Source organism: Lottia gigantea (assembly GCF_000327385.1).
Source record: "Lottia gigantea unplaced genomic scaffold LOTGIsca_19, whole genome shotgun sequence".
Lineage (NCBI taxonomy): Eukaryota > Metazoa > Mollusca > Gastropoda > Lottiidae > Lottia > Lottia gigantea.
Window position 1 is genome coordinate 2696107 of NW_008708358.1, and position 21591 is coordinate 2717697.

Below are 21591 nucleotides of genomic sequence, written 5' to 3' on the forward strand. Positions count from 1 at the left end.
ACAAATAAAGCTAACAAATTGTCTGTCAATATAAAGTAAAGCTAACAAATTGTCAGCCAATACAAAAACAGCTAACAAATTGTTAGTCAATACAAATAAAGCTAACAAATTGTCAGCCAATATAAAGTAAGCTAACAAATTGTCAGCCAATCTAAAGTAAAGCTAACAAATTGTCTGCTCATACTATAAAGCTTTCAAATTTCCATAAGATCATTAACGTAATACAAAAAAAATCAAAATTGTCGTCATAAAGATATATAAAAATGTGGCATGAAACCACATCTAGAAATAAAAAAGTATAATTAAGCCAAGTTACCCATAATTCTAACTTTTGAATTCAAACATTTGGCATTGCTATTTGGATGAACTACTCTAGTAATGGGACTTTAACAAAGAATGGTTTTCACATGCTTTATCTAATATCCATGTGTATGGAATATTTAGGGGTTTAATTCTCTAGTAAAATAATAATAAAGAAATTTATAACAATGATATATTCATACCTCTACTCATAACTAAACCACATCTTGCTATACACTAATTTACTCCAAACACAAATACCCACTGATAGAAAACTGATATCAAATCTTCACTCTATATAGGCTATCTCAATTTTAACAAACTTCAAACCATAAGTAGAATATATCATAAATATTATAATGAGGTATTTACTGCATAAATTACCATATTTAAATATTTGAATTAATACAATATTATAATACAATGTGCTGGCAAGATATATCAGTGGATTAATACAGATTTCAAACCATACCTAAGATACACAAACATTATTCAGTTTTATTGCATAAATTATCAGATAAAAATTAAAATTATTACAATAATATAATATAATGAAAACTCCTGGCATGATATATCGTTGAATTGATACCACATGATAAATATGTGGTGAAACATTAGTAGGATAGAACATAAAACATGAAGTTTTTCTGCGTTAATTAAAATAAAACAAAATATTTAAAGTTATTAAGATATAACGCAAGGTATCCAATAGCATTCATAAATACCTTACAGAGAATACTAAACTTGAGCATAAGATATACATGATTGTATTCTTTAAGTAGATGTATATTCGTTTTATATAGTTTTTTAATGAGGTTACGCCTCAGAACAGAAAGGTACAAAATATCAGGATTTACACAAAAATGCAATAAAAAAACTTGGTTTTACAAATAAATATGCATAGGATAAACTCTTAAAAATAACAACTTTATCACAATTATCAAGAAGATAAGCACAATGTCTAATAAAAAAATTAGACCAATCGTTCGTTTTGTTTTTTTATTACCTATTATTTTTAATATAGCCACTTCAGTTAGGGTCTAATGAAAGCCCTCTTGAACATTCATCAAATTAACCTTTTGACCCGACCTGATTAACACCACGTTACAAAATGCCAATGCTGGAGAGGATAAAAATTTGAATGGTTCAAGCACACGTAATTGAGACTGGCATTTTTACATATAATATTTAAAAAAATATGGGCACTCTTTTGTTCGTTAATGCAATTGACGTTGCCCTAAGTTGTGCCCAAACATAATACAAAAAAACCCCAAAATTACATAATTGCTTTGATGCAACTTTTGAACTGGAACATAACTTCAGCTAATAAAATAATGTCTGTAAAATACCAAAGACTTCAGTTGGTTCGAATTCATGATATGAGAAATGTCTGACAAAATCACTGTAATAAATTCAAGATGATCTTTCAGTCAATTGACAAATTACTCCTGATTTAGGTTTTGACACTGGCAGCCATTTGTAATTAATGTCTTGGTTTTCTACCAAACTCCATTCATATTTCGTCATCATTTTCTTTAGTATTGTCTGAAAATATAAATTTGTTTATCAACTTTTTAAACATTTAAAATCGCAGAAAAAAAACAACAAATGATGTAATTGCTTAAGAGAATGGTAGAATGCCATTTCAAAACACGTATCAATTTTCAGCAAGTACTTTAACAACAGTATAATCCTTTCAACCACAGGCATCTGTTTCTATAAATAGTCGACTCTCTCTATAATAGTATATATATCAGAAGGTGGTTAACTCTTGTCACGACCATCCTCACTTCAGACGCCTTTCTACCATTTACCGTAATGAAACATGATCCCAACCTAATATGAATCTGTGTATACAAGCGTTAGCAACCTTCTCATATATACTATTATAGAGAGAGAAACAGATGCCTGTGGTTTCAACCCAGTTTACCAGTAATATATTTACACAATATACACCTGAGCAGCTGTTAAAGCAGCTGTTGATGACCAAGTGATGTCACATAACGTTAAGTTGAATATTACTTGAAGTTCAGGGTATGTGAGGTTTTGTTTCATTTACACCCAGTGTTCAAAGAGTTAAAGTGTCTAAATACAGTGTGCTCTGTGATATTCTACATCTGAGTATTCTGACATTCTGCGAAATCCGACTTCATTTTCTGGTCCCGATTGATTTCCTTCTTAGACTAGTTTAAAAAACTCTGAGTACTCTGACACTCTTTGTTTTCCGAATTGCGAAATGTGTATACATTAATTAACTTACATTAATTATAACCCAAACTAATCGGTCTCCTACACAGCTTCTATTATCTTTACCAAAACAAAATAACTTCTTCTTTAGTTCTTCTTTATTACTATAATATATAGATAAACCAATAACATAAATCTTTTTCTAGAAAATGAAATAAAACCTGTTCAACTTGTATAAATATCTTATCAAGACTATAGCCACACAATTTGTGACAAAACCACTTCCATCCCCTTGCCATTACCCAGCACTGGTCGTCAGTAAATAAATAATAGTCCAGCTTACCTAGTGTTCCACCTACCAGGGTAGAATTGGTCTGGGTTATTAAATACGAGAGGATCACGATGGGCAGCAGTCGTAGAATAGACAATAGATTGTCCTGCTGGTATTGTATATCCATCTACTACAAAATCCTATAATAATAATAACAGATATATGTCTGCTGATCAACTAATTTCCAAATGCACCTTTTATATCATTGATGGATATTCTACTAATGGTAGCAAATCAGTGGCATGAAATTCTCAAAGTATAAGTACTCCATAATCTGTAGTCTTGTCATTTTAATATTGCATTCCCAAATAGGGTTGGTATTCAGCCTTTTAGTACATAAATCTTCAGGTTTTACCAGTGAAAATTCACAGTTCTGTTTCGTACCTTAATAACCTCTCGTCTTCCACCAAAAAATGGAGGATAAAAACGCTGAACTTCCAGTAAAAGATGTTCATGGAATTCTTCATCTAATAAACAGGCTTTCTGCCACGAGATCTGGAAAATTCAATTCCTTGTTATGCGCAATGTCATCGGGAGGATTTCCAAACATAAAAGTGAAAACCAACTGATAAAAGATTAACTAGGAATCTCGCAATCTTCTGTAAAGGCTGTCTACTATGAAATACTTTTCTAGATTGGGATAATGCAGACCGGCAATGCCATGTACAGATTCTCTCAATGGTAGGAAATGGTGTGTGCTATATTCACAATAATACTGTATCAGGCTACACAGTTTTTGACTATAAAGGACATTAGAAGATGCCAGTTATCCCCTTCTCAATAGTATATCCCAAAACTAATAACAGTACCTTACCTTATCTGGTTTTCCAGTCTCAACTATAAATGATGTTAATAATGATGATATAGCTTTAGGTACCAGAGCAGACGTAAAGAGCAGTAGATGATTATTAATGGTTGAATCATCTAGTTCATCTATCTCTTCTAATTTTACATGGAAACCTTTTTTATCCTCTTTTCTTCTAGCTTCTATCACTTTTAATAGCTCTATCTAAAATATAACAAAGTGAAAAAAAGTGGAATAGTACCTGAAGCACTTTTAAATTTCAAACTTTTGGCTTGTATAATAAGTAAAATATGAACTGATATAATCCAGATTGATCCTGATTTTCAAGTCTACCTGAATATTACTAATCAATATTGATGAAGTTTGTTTTAAGATCTTACCTTGGCTTGTAGAGCTTTACTATAAGTCGACTGACTTCCTAATCCAGGCACTTTTACTGATAATGGCATTGAAATTATTCCTAAAATTACAACATCATCACAGTCAGATACAAATTCATTAATCTCTTTAATAGCCTCATTCTTGTTGAACCCTTTACAAATGTCGCCTAGCAGTTTCATAATTCAAAATTCAACTTAATTTACAAAGCAAAATAATTTTATACCAGACAATGTGCTGCTGGAATGTTTCTTTTTCGTTTTCGTTGCCTAGGCCAGTGACTAGTAGAAAATATTATTCTAATCTCAAACAAACACAGAAGATGAAACTATCTATCAAGAGGTGAAAATACAAAGATTTCCAGCATCCTATTCAGTAGCATATTCAGGGGGGGGGGGGGGCTTTGGGCATCGCCTCGGAGAGACACTTTTCATTTTTGGCCTCTCCCTCAGGCGTTTTCTAACACACCCCTGATCCTAATGTTTTGAATACATACCATGCCAGTGAGTTGTAGTTAAAGAACTAATGGTTTCACTTAGATCTTTCATTTCATCAAAATCCAGGCCCAGAAATAATGTTAAACAGATCTCGGTCACTAGTCGTTTAAAAAAGGCGTATATACAAAGAGGTTTACTGTAAACAGATACAAAACATGTAAGACATATCTGGGAGTAAACTAATCCAATGTAAGGTCTGCCGAAAGTTTTTCAACAAAAAGGTGGCTTCCTTAAAATATCTTACTGTAAACATAAATTTTTAAAATCTCATTATGTGGTCAAAACAAGCATGTCCGTCATCACAATATATCAGGACAGGGTGCACATTACTAGGGAGTAGGAAGGGTGTGCATTATATTCATAATTATACTGTACTGTGTTTCTAGTCATACTTACCTTGTGTCTAGGCTCTGGATTGCCTTGTCCACAATTCTACAATAAAATAACAGTTTTGATGAAACCACATCAGTTAATATACAATAAACTACCTGTATACCATAATATGTGTTCTATTATTTTATGTGATCTCTAAGGATTAATCAGAACCAAGCATAAGAGTATTTTTCTTCTTGGCAAATGAGGTGTTGAATTATAACAGTTTTGATGAAACCACATCAGTTAATATACAATAAACTACCTGTATACCATAATATGTGTTCTATTATTTTATGTGATCTCTAAGGATTAATCAGAACCAAGCATAAGAGTATTTTTCTTCTTGGCAAATGAGGTGTTGAATTATTACCTCCAAGAAATAAAAACTAGGTTGATCTTGAAGAAACATGTAAGATTTTTATTAAACATGTGAAGTTTTAATACCTGTCGACTGTTTGTTGATATGTTTTGATACAATCATCAGTAAACAACTGAAATAACGCTTCTCGTAGCTGTTCAGCAGGCTTACCTAAAATATTGGAATAATAAAATAAAAGAAATGAATTTAAGGGACACTGACTCTTTCTGTTCTGTGTCGTAAACATTGCCAATATACCTGGTTCATTGAAAGTTTCTTATAATTTGTGGGTTTTAAAATAAATTTGAATATTTTTAAAAGCTTACCATCAGTAAAAAGAATATTTTCACCAAAAATCTGCCCCAGAAAAGTTTTATATCCCAACTCATTACAGTTGTCTTTATCTGAAATTATACCAATATATCATTCTTGCTGAAATTGGTTGTCCGATATACAGAGATGTTTTTCCGAGATTTCAGCACCAAAATAAAATATACCAAATTTAAAATCTATTTAAATCATTGACCAATAAGATGACTGGAACATTAAAATCATATTAAGTTAAGTTTTCAAAAATACGCCCCTGCCTTAAAAGCTACTTATAAAGTAAACATGATGAATGAACTGTATATCATTTAAAAATCTTACCGGCAAAGATGTCAATTAAACCTTGACTTGACCCAACAAATACTGTTGGTTTGAGCAGGAATCGAGTTAAAAACACACGACTTTTATAATGTTTGGCATTCTTCTCAAAAAAACTTGGTGGATCTTTATAAAAATCATAAGATTTGTCTCCAAGTAAAGGAATTCCAGCAGATCCTGGTGGGTGTTTGGTTCCATTGTCAGCCATTTTGAGACTGAAATCGAATAATTGGTTAGATCACAGATTTTGGTAGATCTTCTTGTACAAATTTTGTAACCTGTAAAAAAAAAAACGACCCATCAAAGACAAAATGCTGTAACACAACTTTCAAGCAATAGGTTTATTTCCTCAACTATCATAAATTTTTGATCGAATTTCCCTGGAAGCAGACAATATTTTTTTAATTTCCTAAAAACACATTTCTAATGCAATGGCTAGCATCCAATCAAAACACTTGTAATCCTTCCAGCTAAACTGACATAAAATGGCCTAAGCTTGATCTGTCTTGCCACACAGCAAGATGATTATCTCACTTCCAATGAGTTGGACCTGTATCCCTTCTCACAGCCTTTCTGTCCTTATTGGCACTTCAATAACAGTAGATTCTAAAAATATAAAAATATTTGACTCATTAATTTACGGTTCAAGAAATCATACTTAAATACATAAACCCAAAAATAGTCATCTTAAACATTTCCTTATTTTCATTCTAAAGCCACAGCCACAATTTATACTATAACTAATAAACATATCTATGTGCACTCTCCAAAAGGAATGTCCAGCTGTAAAAATCAAATAAGCCACCAGTTAAACATATTAAAACACTCAGGATAGTCTGAAAGAGAGTAGACTTAGGCTGGGCACTATACCTTTATATAAATGACAAATATTGCATTATCCACTTGAACCAATATCACCCAGCTCTAATAAGACTTGAAGACAATACCACGTATTATGATATACCAACAAAACAAAATCAATACCATAAAATTTTAATATGTAATGATTGATATCAAACAACTAGATTTTTCCAGCTGAATAATGAATAGGCTAGACGATAAATGAAACAGATGTTGTAGACAACTTGTGTTCAATTAGAATTGATTTTTTATGATGTAATAACATTAGTTAGGTTTTGTACAGGTATGTAATAATAGCATGATGATAATACTTGAATAACGATATACTATAAATCTAGAGGTCATACTTAATGAATTGAATTAGATTTTTACCGTCTACTTTTCTAATCTTAAATAAGCAATGAAAATCAAATGAAATCAAGTTTTTAATCCTATTTTTTTCTCTTCATTCAGCTACAGTAATGAAATTGGCAATGCAATCTCAGATATTTCGGCCCCTCTCGGACGTAAACCTGGCTCCGCTACTGAGGGGGAAACAAGTCTGAAAAATCAGAAGCTATGTAGTTTTAATACACCTTAAATAATGGGTTCTGCATGAGATCAAAGATATTGATTTGACTTGATTGTGGTAATTTCAGTTCAACATTTTATTAAAATTTTTATTACTCACTGGTTTCAAATTAGTCTACATAAATAAATGAATAAATGAACATCTGACTATTGACTGGACTAGAACTCATAGTGAGTAAATTTCATGAGGTATCTCATCCATAAACACTTGGTGATTAGGCCCCCTTCCTTAATCTTTTAATCTAGGCCTAATCACTCAATTCGACTTTTCCACTTGTTTATGCCCTTCATTAAGACCTATGAATAATAAACTTCCGGAATTTTGTAAAACATCACACAAACCTTAAACTACAAAATCCTGGTTCGTTATACCTTAATGATACAGCAGAAATTCCGATAATATCAGATCGATTCGAAACCATTGAACCTTATCATTTTCTTCTTTCATTTCATTTCTTATGTCAACAAGATGGGGTCAACTTTGATTTTCATATAAAAACGATCAAGGTGTTCATTGGTTAACTTTCAATTGAGGATACATGAAACAATAGTACGGTGTATATTTATGTATTTATGTGTAATAATGGGTCTCGTCATGCAAAATAGGTAATTATTTGAAAATTTGACATAATGAGGTAGAATTGAATCATTACCAAATAACGAATCGGTTTAATTTTATCAAGTACGACCATTCAGTAGACTTGATTATTTGGTCATTCAATAAACTAGACGTCTGGACAATCGGGAATACATTTTGTATTAGTTACAAAGAATATGTAAACAAAAATGGCGGGAGATGAAGCATGTTAATGAAATACTTTACCAATTTTAACAGACGAAAAGCTTCATTACGAAACAGTGTCATGTCTTCTCAGGCCAAAATATCGTCTTTCTTTTCAACCTCTAATAAACGGCCATTGTACGATAATAATTCCGATCAGGTGCGATCAGTCATTTTACAATATGAATCTTCATGCATTCATTCATTGCCATGTATCAGTTTTATTCCCTAGGCATAACTCATGGACCCTTCTTTCATGTTCTTATTGCCCGTTTGTTGGATGGATTAGGCCTACAAGTTAAAATTTTCAATTTAGTAGACACTGTGATGGGTTTCTTAGCCTCTGATAGTGACCCCATTAAATTTATCCTTACATTTTGGCCTATGCTATGATCATTTCAAATTTAAAAAAATTGCTAGGGCTAGGGTGAAGTTTGGCAAATTGGAAAACAATTTTTGGTGTCAAATTCAAGTATACACTGTCATAAATCTCAGGACCAATTTCAATCAAATATAAATTAAAGATCTAAAATGCCAATTTGAATTTGATAACTTCCTTCTCTTTCAGAAAACACCCACAAAGAAAGGAAAACTGGATAAAGAACAGAAAGCAGAGAAAGAGTCGCTTTCCCCTGAACAAGTTAAAAGAATGAATGAAAATAAAGCTGCAGCCATGGAGAAATTAAAAACAAGAAGATTGTCACAAGAATCCACTGAGTTAAAAGATTTGATGGGAAAGTCGTGGTATAAGGCATTAGAACATGAATTTACAAAGTCCTACTTTACACAGGTAATAAAATTTTGGCTTATCTACTGTGGAGTGGAGTAATGAAGGACACTTTTGACAGGACAACAGCATTAGCCATTTTTTTTTTACTTTTGTAACAGGTATGGTTTATAGCCCACTTGATACCTTTAACATGTCTGTCCCTCACAAGACAACTTGGACTAAAACAAAGTTTGACCAGATTAACTGATTAACTACTCTATATTTACAGCTGTGTAAGTTTGTAGAAAATGAACGAAGTAAAGGAACAGTTTATCCTCCACCACATCAAGTTTATAGCTGGACAAATTTCTCTCCAATAGAAGAGGTGATATCTAGATTATTTTCTCTTGCTAACTATCTCTTACTTTGCCTCAGTACAGGAGTCAATCAGATGGGATGTTAAATATTTGTTCAAATAAGCAATAAGATGAATGTGCTACAGAACAAAAATTCCTGGGGAAATAGTACAACATTGTTGCACATTGTATTGTATTGCTTTGCCTGTCAGACGAGCAGGAACCAGGCCATGTATTCTCGAAATGATCTTAGCTCTAGGATGTCCTAGAATCAGTGTTAGAAGATAAGAATCTAGGACATCCTAACGCTTTCGAGCGTTTCGAGAATACGTGGCCAGTAGTAGTATCTTCGTGGAATTTTCATTTGAAGGTTTGATTTGTGTGAAGCAGTATTATACAGTTATTATTCTAATTTTCAGGTAAAAGTTGTCATTTTAGGACAGGATCCATATCATGGTCCAAAACAAGCACATGGTAAGTTGACATATTCTATTTGTCTGTTATAGAAACACAGAACATCTCAGTGGCCCAAGAGCCAGCTATAAGAATCCTAGATAGAGATACAAGAGTTCAAACCGCTCTGAAGGGATCAGATTGTATATAATTGATATTTTCTCTGTTTCAGGATTATGTTTTAGTGTACAGGAAGGAGTGAAATCACCCCCTAGTCTAGTCAATATGTATAAAGAATTAGCCAATGATATTCCTGGTTTTAAAATCCCTACCCATGGTACTCTGAATGGCTGGGCGGAGCAAGGTTGGTCTCTGTAATATTTTTCGGGAAACTTATAAGGAATCAGACATGCAGTCTCAAAGATTTTTTTTCCTGTCTAAAACAGTACATAATGACGTGACAGAAGGCCAAAAGACTTATACATCATAGTTATATGGAAGGGATATAATCCATGTGTATGTGTGGCTACAGACAACAGTGAGGATAAATGTTACGGTCTCAGTATTTATCTGACTTCATTAGTCCAGTAGCTTGAAGTAGTTCACCAGATCAATGCCAAGAACAAATACAGACTTATAATTTTGATCATAGAGGCTAAACATGTAATGATTGCTTGTCAATGATTGCTTGTCAAATTTATACAGTTGGCAAATCATATAAATTGTTTTTTGTCATTTTTAGGAGTTCTCTTATTGAATGCCTGTTTAACAGTTAGAGCATCCCAAGCTAATTCTCATGCAGGGAAGGGATGGGAAAAACTGACTGATGCTGTGATAGCTTGGATCAATAAGAATACCACTGGGGTTGTCTTCATGCTGTGGGGAGCCTATGCACAGAAGAAAGGTGCTCATATCAATGCAGTAAGTATGACCTCTTCCCTTTTCATTGTTTGAAATTTGTTTTGTCAACCCTCCATTGCTTCTTGGAGCGTCTTTATTGGCATGCCATTAGCTGCAGACTTTTTTGGAGGGTTCACAAGTTTACATGAAATGTTCTTTTGGAGTTTATCAACCTTTCAGTCTACCATTTGGTAGATGCATCCAGAAAAGTAAACTTCACTAAATAATAATGTATATTTGGTATCTTGTTTGTCAATAAGGCATTCATTTAAGAGAGTTCACATACCTAAATTTATTAGGATATTTTTGTTTTTTCAGAAGAACCATTGTATATTGAAGTCAGTCCATCCTTCACCATTATCAGCTCATAGAGGATTTCTAGGCTGTCAACATTTCTCTAAGTGTAATGACTATTTAAAACAACACAACAAGACGCCAATAGATTGGACCCATTTACCTCCATCTTAAGGAGACAGTTAAAAACTCCAAAGAACAGTCTTATCACTATTTTGGTGACTTGTGTACTATGCTAGTTACTATACTAAAAGTGTTCATTCGGATAAGATCCGAATTATTTACTTAATCAGCTGATAGGAGCTCCATTAAGCTATTTGAGTCAGTTTTCAGATTAATTATTTTGATTATTTAACTTAAGTTGTAAAGTTCAAATTTAAAGGAGTTACAGTTATAGTCCAGCAGTTCTTTTCAGTTTTGAAGTTTTGACAGAAAGCTTTGACAATAGCTGGACAATATTGTGGTCTCTGAAGCAGTAGCGGAGCCAGGTTTACATCCGAGGGGGTGAGATATCTGGGTGAGATATCTGAGATTGCCCCCGAATCTTTAACCTAGTTATGAGATTTTTGTCTGAAAAACTTGCATTCGGGGTTGCGAGGGGGAGTTGCTGCCCCATCTGCCCCCACTTTGGCTCCGTGACTGCTCTGAAGGATTTAATAGCTTGTTATTGTAACAGACAATATATTTTTTTTATGTTTTATTAAGAAACTAAACAAATGAAAAACTAGGATTTTTGTATATGACTAAAATAAATATGTTAATAGCAAAAATTACGATATTTGAAAGACATGGTCAGCTTTTAAGTTTGTCAATAATTTTTAGAAATAAAGTTTTAAAAAGTTAATATTGTATTGAAAAATATTATGTACCGGTTAAAGTCTATGATAGATCTAAAAATATTCAGCGTCGGTGAGATCTTGTTACTCGAGAATGTAACTCATAATTGTCCACGCTAAGAGCTTCCGATGCGGTAAATGTTTGGACACATTCTGCAATGTCTGAAATAACTTGGAGATGATCAGCGTTATCCTCCCCTGTCAAAGAATCACAAGTAGGTGACACCACAGATTCCTTAGTAACGTCGTTGTCTAATAAATGGCGTAATATCTTCGTAGGTCGTTGAAAAACGTCTTGTGAAGCTTTGGCTTCATTCATGGCTAAATTCACCGATTGATGATCAAGGTTTGTGTCCTCAAAAGGGACTTCTTCTGTGATCATCTCTTCTCTTGAACAAAATAGGTAAACGTTGTTAGTATCATCTACGAACTCCGAGACATGGTCTTTCCTATCACAGTGTTCCACGATGACAGTCTGAGATGATTGGCAGTGGGTACCGTCCAAAGGATTCTGTTGCGAATACTTCTGATCATGGATGTGTGGATCGGAATAAGGTGTGCTGATATTGCTCGAATCCACCTCACTCGGTGCATACAGTTCAGGAGTGTACTTAATGTCATAAGGATAATATCCGCTAAGGTACCCCGAGTCGACGGTTTTGTCGGGATGCGTATACTGAGCGTCGCTCTGGTGCCAATCCTCGCATTCCATCTTAGTTGTATTGTCATTGATCAGATGCGATTGAACATAATCGTAGTTTTCAGAAACAGACTGGTACTCATTTTGCCTTGGCTGTGTATCAGGATCGGATTTGCACACGTATTGGTCTTGCTCTGGCATCTCAGTCGACTGTGCACTTTGTTCTTCAAATGAAGTGGTGTCCACATCCACAAATTCGGCCACATCCATACACGCGGAGTCGATGGTGTAGCCGTCATAATTAACCTGCTCTGGAGGGCAGCTTTGCTTCTTCTTACCACCTTTTCGATGATGCGACTTTTTCTTGTCCATCACTCCCCCGATGGTGGTTAGGGTTAAGGAATTGGTCAAAGTCTCCGGAGAAGGTATTTTAATATCAGACGCCTTGAGGCTGTAAGAAGGATTCAAGATGTCACTCGATTGACTCAGAAGCTGTGAAGTGTGTCCGATAGAGTCTTGCTCTGTTTTTACCTTTTGGGATTTTTTATTTCTGCATCTGGTTAAAGTTTGTGAAACTGGTTTGGGTTCTATGATGATTTCGCTGGAACACTGTTGGCACTGTTTACCATGACTACAAACATTGGCGTCCAAAATATCCATGACTTGTTCTTCAAGAACGGTTTTGGAGTCCGTTGCTACCAGAAAGTTTCTCCAACTGAAACAAAAATGTTTGGTTGAATATCTAGTACTGGGATGCGGTGAGTAGTTAGCGGCGATTAGGGACAATGATCAATTGATTCGCACTACAACCATCTCGTTTATTTTTCTATTCATCTGGCAACCTCATCTGCATTCAAAAATCATAGTGGACAAATTGTTGCAATGTTAGGACTGGATGTTTCTTGCAAATAATCAACCTTGCTTGAAAGGTGTGTGGCCTTATAATTAACCTGGCTTCCAATCTATCTGGGAAGATTCTCAACCACTCTTTCGATTTTCACCAAAGAGAGGAGAGTTGACACATTCCGAATAATTAATACTCACCCTCCAACGTTCAGGTTGAGTTCAGATGTGACCTTCTCTGGATAAGAGTAATCGTAGTCGATATAAAAAGGATCATTGGGATCAATGGAATGGAATTCGAACTCACCACCTGAAATCAAGCGAACAAATTTAGTTGCTGGGGTGCGTTCAAATCTGTATTCAACCCGAAATAGACAGATCTCTTCCTATTGTTTATGTCTTCATAGATATTGGATTGTTGGTGATTGTTAACTTTAAGGACCACCAAGTTTATTGGTAGGTAGAGCATGTTCCACATAGAGCCAAGCTAACAGGACCACAGCACACAATTTCTGCCTTGGCGACATAGGAATGTCATGCGTTTTGCTCCGTATTACCGTTATAGAAGGACAATATTATGTCAACATGTTTTCTCTTACCTTTGAACAAGATGTTATCTTTGGGAATATCTCGAGGAGACAACTTATCAAATGGACCGTATTCGGAGGCAGGGAAAGCAAACGTCCACGTTTCTGTTTCACCATTTTCATTGTTGTTCTGAGTGTAGGAGAAATGACGCTCTTGGCTACCCCTGGAAAGAAAGTTTGACACTGTATGTAAAGGAAAGATAAACCCGGTTTGTGACTAAAATTTCCCTGATGTCTTAGATCTACAGGCCCACACAGCTTTGACAGTTTGGGAATCGCCATGTGTCCTACCCGGCTTTGTATAATCAAAGGTTAGTTTACCAGAATGTTATTCTGTAAATCGACCTGTGGTCAATAGATCGGATCATAGGTGACAATGCCGATTAATCAAATCCAAGTCATCCTCTAGTGTTCAAATATTCAAAAACTTTTTATATTCAGATGCAATGTCAAGGCAAAATATCTCACTAACTGTCCTTAAAGATGCAGCCCTTGGTTTCCCAGGTTATTCCAAGCTGTAATTCATACTTACTCATCTGAGATGAATTTATGATGTGAAGTGTCTGGCATTGTCTTCATAAATTCTGGAAAAAAAGAACAATAATGCATAAAAAGCACTAACGGAAGAAACTGAATACTGAAAATTGTAATAGTGCAAAATATCTGCGTTCCGGATGCAAATACAAAGTTAAGATGACCTCTTTACAGTCCCATTTAGGGTCACGTCTGATCAAGAACTTGGATCCGATGGTTGCTTACACCACACTGGGCGGCTTAAAGCATTTTCAAATAAACTCACCTTCAATCTTCACCACGTTTTTGTTGTTTTCAGTCAGGATCCCACTGGGTTGGTACTTCGTCGATCCTTTATCATGAATGGTGAAGGAGATGGGTTGGTTTTCTGAAGACATGTTCACAGTCCATGGATAATAGGACAATCTAGGGGGTTCCTCTTCCAGCGTCTTCACTGGATCCACAACTTTCTGGGTGGGTTTACTGACGTAGCTGATATGCTTGGAGACGTTTTGGACATTCTTGGGTTTCGATGATGTCGTCGACTGATTTGCTGGTTTGGATGCGATTAAGATTTGTCCAGATGGTTTTAGAGCGGCATTACTGGAGATCTGTGACTCTTGTTGTTTCTGAATTGTGGGCTGTGATCCAGAATTTTGGATTAGATACTTTGGATCAATAATGTAATGTGAAGAGGTCGGAGCTGTAGGTCGCAGAGCATGTGGCTGGACGTATGCTTGAACTGGGGTGACAACTTTGGTAGTTGGTATCACAGGGGTTGGTTGTACCGGCTGGAGTGGTTGCACCACTTGGGGCGCAGGAAGCAGTATTTGGTTATTGTTTGGATTTGATGCAGCTTCAGTAGCAATTCTGGCTAAAGTAGCAGATGATGAAGAACCATTGAATCTCGCCCATAGTAAACTGTGCGTTAGGATGTCGTCTTGACGCTTTTTAGATGGTTGTGGACGATATACCCATCCTGCAAAAACATTTATTAATAGTATACATAAATTAGAAATAAAGCGAATTCGATTATTTTCAATATATAGCCAGCTAGCAGGCATTTATGGTGTTTTCTACGACCAGGTTTGTATTGTTACTCACCGGGATGATCTTTCTTATGCTGGTTTTTAATCTGGTCTGCCTCGGCATAAAAAGGTTTCTTTTCTTCTGAAGTCATTTCATTCCAGACCTGACCAAGCTTGACACTGATCTCGGCATTAGTGGCATTAGGCATGGTCTGCGCCAGGTATCCGCGGTAGGTCCTCGCCCATACCATGAAGGCATTCATTGGTCTTTTGATGTTGCCACTTTTATTGCGACTGTTGGCTCCAGTAGTTCTGTAGGTCTCCCTTGTCCCTGAAAAGATCGTGTATGAGGTACTGGTATAATTTTGAAAAACAAATTTGCAGGGATTTGGCAAGCATTCAAATGGTAACCTACAACCAGAAAGGTATACACACAGTTTTTCTATTAAGCACATTGATGTCTAAAGATCGGTCGGCAATTCCTACATTCAAGATGAAAACGGAGGTTGAGGGGATTTCACGTTAAAGAAAGGCACTAACCTTGTTGCACACTGGCATTCTCTCTCAAATTGCTGACATAAGTCATTGGTTCCTGTTTACAAAGAGTCTGGTTCTTTACTACTGTCGGATGACCCTGTCCATTGAGACAATGACTTAATTTCTCAATCACTGTCGGATGAGCCTTGGTGGAATTCAGAGGATTCTGGCTGGTCTGGAGCATCAGCTGCTCCAGGTCGGTGCCCCGGACCTTCACCGTCGTATTATTGTCGCTGTTGAGGTAAATAACCGACTGATCCCCCGTACTCCCGTGGATTCTATCCCCAGTCTTTCCATTTTGAATTATAATGTATTGTACTGGTTGTCGGGAAAGGGCATCACTCGGGTTTGAATCCTTGATCACAAACATTGAGCTTGATTTGTTGTCTGCTGGGTTATCGGAGCCGGACACTGAACTAGTGGTTCGTCTGGTATCGCCACCTCCTTGTGAGTCTGTCAATTCTTCGTTCTGTTTCAGCTGATTTTGAGCATCTCTGATTACCTTGGCTGATTGCTTCGCTGGGATTTTCTGAAAGTAAATTTTTTTTCAAGTCAACTTACTTAATATGTCAAAGTGTGTTTATTATTTCCCACTCGAACATAGACGCTTATTTCATAGTTGTAGACAAGCCCTGGTTAAGGATCACGATCAGAATCCATTGCACAGCTCTTGAATGTTTAGCTACTCAGTCATTTAGATTTAGGCTTAGATCAAGTTGAACTAAATTGTAGAGACAAGATTGCGACTGAGAGTCTCTTATTTTGAGCCAATATAATTATCGAAACTTTGTAACTTCTTGACCTAGAAGCCTCCTGAAAATCTTTTTATTTAACCTTTCGTGCTTTTCAGTTCAGTCTTTCAGATCAGCTTGTGATGAACTTTCAGTTTCACCCTATATTGTTTGGCCGTTTAAATCGTCTCAAAATCACAATTTTATAAATATTATTCTTATAAGAGGCACTTGCTTACCTTCTTTGGTTTATCAGCTATCTTCTTTCCTTTGCCTTTCATTGTAAAAGATTAAAAAATAGTAAAAAATATTGCAGAAAATAAGAAAACGTCGAAGCAAACCGACAAAATGTCAGAAATAGCAACGGTTTCTATAACGCCAAACATGACGTTATGACGAGCTGTTTGTACTATGACGTTAAACCATTATGATTTGGCCACAAAGGGAAGCCAAATACGTCGATGCATTTTCAAGCGATGGATATAAACGAGACATTTATTTAAGATGTTATTCTGCAACTAAGAGCAATTTTAAGATTGCATGGCGCTCCACGAAAAGTTTTGAGTGCTTATAATGTAATGTCACGTAAAAAAAATTATGGATTGTTGTGTTATTACTGAGAGCTGCAACCTAAAACCATCATTACTGCTGTGATCTAATATACTCTACGTAAAGGCCATTATGAACTATTGTGGGCTAATATACTTTACGTAAATCCATTATGAACTATTATGAGGGTATATTATATGCCGTGTAAAGCCATTATAAAATGTTGAGCTATTATACTTTACGTTATGCCATTATGAACTATTCTGGGGGTATATTATATGCCACGTCAAACCATTATAAACTATTATGAACTCATATGCCACGTAAAGCCATTATGAACTGTTGTGAGCTTATAAACGATACGTAAAACCATTATCAACACTGATGTGAGCTTGTATACGCTACGTAAAGCCATTATGAACTGTTGTGAGCTTATAAACGATACGTAAAACTATCATCCACACTGATGTGAGTTTGTATACGCTACGTAAAGCCATTATGAACTGCTGTGAGCTTATATTCTTTACGTGAAGCCATTATGCACTAGCTATTATAATAATCTTCGTACTGTGTAGAACCATTAAGAATTATTTGCCGTTTGATATCTTGTAGCCACAGCAAATTGCGCTTAGCTCAAAACAATACCAGTCCTTGTCCACCAGTCCACCATAAGAGATATTTTCTGGAAAACATAATTGCTCTAAGATTATTACATATTGCGAAATAGTAGCCCTTGGCCACCCTTTTCTCTTCTTCCCTTTTAATCAACATATCATCCTTCAGATGTTTTCAATACTTTAATTAGATAATGTATCAAGGACACATAGTTAAAAGTTTCAAACTAACCCTGGGGTGTAGGTTTATACCTTTGGTGTACTGGACATTCTGTATTTGTCTGAATGGTGATTTTCATGGATACAGTGGTGATGTCAATCTGACTACGAAAAACTTGCACTGTGACAAGCTTTGCTATTTGGACACGTTATTACTTGTGATACAAGCCTAGGATTAAGATTTTGGTCTGAAATAATACGTCAGGATTTCCTCCACTAATAGGCTATCTATTGGTTTCTTTCAATGATTCAAAATAAAACACCGGTTTTTCTCTGTGATCAAATAATATTGAGACAACACTAAAAATTAGCTGGGAACATTGTATTGTATACAATCGAGAAATGACGACATACAAATCAATTATTGTATTGATTGACGGAGAATATCACGCGCTGTACAGCATATACGAACACGGTGAATGTCAATTTTAAAGTCCGTTTGATGGCCGATCATATTTCTCTGAAGCAAACCCGGTGTTTGTGTTTGGCACCGCGATCTCCTAATATGGTGTCGTCAGTTTTAGAAGGTAGTGTTGGGTCCTCTGGATCAGATGAAAACCCTCACTGGCAATCCGTACTAACGTGTTATTTATGCGGTGAACTCTTCCGAAGGCCTCGGATATTACCCTGTGGACATACCTTCTGTAGTGAGTGCTTAGCCCGGCTTCGAGAGGAAGTGATACGCGAAGGGAAATTAAACGGAACATACAGTAACAAAATGAAGGAGATTGGACATTTTGTGTGCCCAATGCCCGAATGTAGATATTCTATGCGTTTGATGAACTTGACTCGATTCTCGGCTAAAAATAAAACAGTGTCCGAAGCTATTGGTGCTTTAAAAAGACAACAACATGATAGACAGGTACGAGTATGATTTATACATTGAATGAATAAATGTATGAATTCCACAATGGATGAATGTATGAATTCCACAATGGATGAATGTATGAATAGCACAATGAATGTATGACTTCCACAATGAATGTATGAATAGCACAATGAATGTATGCATTCCACATGAATAAATGAATGATTTCCACAATGAATGAATAAATGAAGGTATGAATTCCACAATGGATGAATGTATGAATTCCACAATGGATGAATGTACGAATAACACAATGAATGTATGACTTCCACAATGAATGTATGAATAGCACAATGAATGTATGAATAGCACAATGAATGTATGAATAGCACAATGAATGTATGAATAGCACAATGAATGTATGCATTCCACATGAATAAATGAATGATTTCCACAATGAATGAATAAATGAATGTATGAATTCCACAATGAATGAATGTATGAATTCCACAATGAATGAATGAATGATTTACACAATTCATGAATGATTTACACAATGATGAAGGAATGAATGAATGATTTCTACAATGATGAAGGAATGAATGCATGATTTCCACAATGATTAATGCGCATGAATTCCACAATGAATGAATGAATGAATATTTGTTTCGAATAAAGTTTTATTTATATGTAGAGTGTAGGGACGAATATCTGTTATCTCAGTGATTTGTAAGGATCTGGTGGAGATAAATTCTTTATTACTATTGCCAGGCTGCAAACATAGTCTTCAATCTGTATAGCAATCAGTCCAGACCTTTAATTAGAGAACTAGAGATTACAACATTGATCTACAGTTAAAATGTAAATGAGCAATTCACCAACCCGTCACCATCTGCCTAGCAATCAGATCACAGATTTGAAGAATATGTATTGATTAATTTACATTCCACATTTTAGTATCTTATACTGCAACATTACTAATAATGATCCTCAGAGAGGGCTGCCAAGTTGACAAACCTAGTCGCATCTTGATGTTTGAGAGCTCTGATTTAGTGCAGCTCAAATTTTCTGACTCATATGGAAGAATGGCCCCGGAGACAATCTTTTCCGGTATAGTAGTTTTAAGACTCGTGGTGTACGAAATTAATGAGTCCAAATTATAAGCTTATCATAGAATCTTCGTTTGATTCTATCGAAGAACATGTATACAGACGCACAAGATGTTTGGATTACTGTCAAGAAGCACAAGCAGACTAAACTGGATGAATGGGGGCACGAGGACTTCAGTGGGTTGGGCCCCTCCCACTGGATTTTTGTTAAACATATGCTCTTCAGCATTTTTATGGTATGGGGGCTTGTGGGCTTGGCTCAACCAGTCCCTATGGTATTTGAGTCACTGAGCACTATCTCCAGTGCTCATTAAGTATTAATGAGTAGTTAATTAGATCTGACATCTAACAGTAATAAGGGAGGATAAACCAACAGGTTCCACAGCTTCTAGACTTAACACTAGCCTCGAGGGAATACAGTGTGAATTATCGACTGTCGGTTTGTTTTAATTCTACAATATGGTTTTAATCAATAGTATTATCGACTTATTAATCATAACACTGTATTTACTTAGATTGCATAAATTTAATGCATGCAGATCTGCATCTCCACAATGTCAAGCCATTGCGAAATTTGTCTTATATCTTGACTGCAATATCCACTTTCTTGTTTCACAGAATATAGCGATTAGATTGGATTGTATTCCAGCGATTACAGCCAATCAGAGACCTAGACAGAAAGCCTGTAAACATTACAGTGGCTGTATTCGCTAACGTACAATCCAACCAAATCGCTGCATTTACAAACTTCCGTGATACGAGAAAGGTGACTATTGCAGTCGAGGTAAAGGTCGAAGTTCGTAATAGCTTGACATTGTTACAACAACTCAACAGGATGACTTGTTTAGGGCACGGGTTGGGTGGTCATATCATTCATTTTGTTGAATAGAGCAGCTACCTTTGGCTACCGTTGGTGTGGTAACTTATGAGATCAAACATCCATATTGGAATGTCTTTCTGGTCCAGATAAGGCCATGTATTGTGAAATGAGTATAATTTTGCAAGAAATTTAATCTAAATATATATTTTATTTTCCAGGACGCGAGTACTCAGACAGATATCACTCTAGAGTCAGTAATTATTGCCATACCACAATCTCTTATACAAAATACAAGGAAGAAAATGGATGGGAATTCAACGTTTGTAAATACTGTATTTCAAAGAGCAATTAGTATGGACAATATCAGTTCCCATTATATACCACCACGTGATTTTACCTGGAGATCATGCGTTGCTATGCTCGGTGTTAATATCATTCAACAAATCATGCAAATGTAAGATTGTCTCCCTTCAGGAGGAATCGGTTTAAAGCCACATAGCTTTCAACAGCAGATAATGCAAATGTAAGGTTGTGAAATGATCTCCCTAAGTAGAACCTAAAGGAGTTCCCTTTATTAAATACTGTTGCTTCATAGACATCGCTAGTAAGCCACTGCGTCCTGCCGTTCTTCGCGATATCGAGGAAATGATATGAAAAAGATTGCTTTTCCATCCTTTCGCTATTATAATCTTGCCACATTTCGTTCTATTTTCGACAATACACCCATATTGTACAATATTTCATCCAAGCATTCGGCAAGTTTTAGTCATTAAGGAACTATTTTGGCATCGGAACTTTTAGTGTTACTTGTTCACCAAGTACACCCATGATAGTTTACTATTTTAATATCGTACTCTTAGAGTAACTCTCATGGTTACAAATAAAAGTAGCGTAGTGCGTAGGGGAAGCGGTCATTAGTTTGGGGCTCTTGTGTAACTGAGTTGAAAGTTGCGTTCAAAACTTGTGGCCACTTTTTATTATTCGCAACCATACGCAACTAGTGATCGCTATGGTATG

General features: G+C 35.6%; 4 protein-coding genes across 4 annotated transcripts; 2 read left to right on the forward strand and 2 right to left on the reverse strand.

The window, feature by feature from the left end:
• Positions 1-1713: 1713 nt before the first annotated feature.
• On the reverse strand, positions 1714-7753 carry LOTGIDRAFT_231439 (hypothetical protein; the record flags this gene model as incomplete). The annotated part of the gene is made up of 13 exons (XM_009052842.1): positions 7650-7753; positions 6373-6482; positions 5880-6154; positions 5558-5635; positions 5318-5402; positions 4895-4930; positions 4498-4634; positions 4004-4083; positions 3633-3827; positions 3203-3313; positions 2831-2958; positions 2561-2651; positions 1714-1845 (listed from the first exon to the last, which is right to left on the reverse strand). Exons 3-13 carry the CDS (start codon positions 6082-6084, stop codon positions 1714-1716), a joined length of 1278 nt encoding a protein of 425 aa, XP_009051090.1. The 5' UTR covers positions 6085-6154; positions 6373-6482; positions 7650-7753.
• A 417-nt stretch (positions 7754-8170) lies between these two features.
• On the forward strand, positions 8171-10914 carry LOTGIDRAFT_114279 (hypothetical protein; the record flags this gene model as incomplete). The annotated part of the gene is made up of 7 exons (XM_009052843.1): positions 8171-8248; positions 8657-8878; positions 9087-9182; positions 9573-9627; positions 9779-9910; positions 10289-10467; positions 10765-10914. 7 exons carry the CDS (start codon positions 8171-8173, stop codon positions 10912-10914), a joined length of 912 nt encoding a protein of 303 aa, XP_009051091.1.
• A 4350-nt stretch (positions 10915-15264) lies between these two features.
• Positions 15265-15462, reverse strand: LOTGIDRAFT_80376 (hypothetical protein; the record flags this gene model as incomplete). Its single annotated transcript, XM_009052626.1, has 1 exon — positions 15265-15462. A coding segment is annotated over one exon (198 nt), but the record flags the coding sequence as incomplete, so codon positions are not given.
• A 2880-nt stretch (positions 15463-18342) lies between these two features.
• Positions 18343-21032, forward strand: LOTGIDRAFT_159207 (hypothetical protein; the record flags this gene model as incomplete). Its single annotated transcript, XM_009052844.1, has 3 exons — positions 18343-18699; positions 20404-20538; positions 20793-21032. The coding sequence occupies 3 exons, from the start codon at positions 18343-18345 to the stop codon at positions 21030-21032; spliced, it is 732 nt and encodes a 243-aa protein (XP_009051092.1).
• Between the last annotated feature and the right edge of the window lie 559 nt (positions 21033-21591).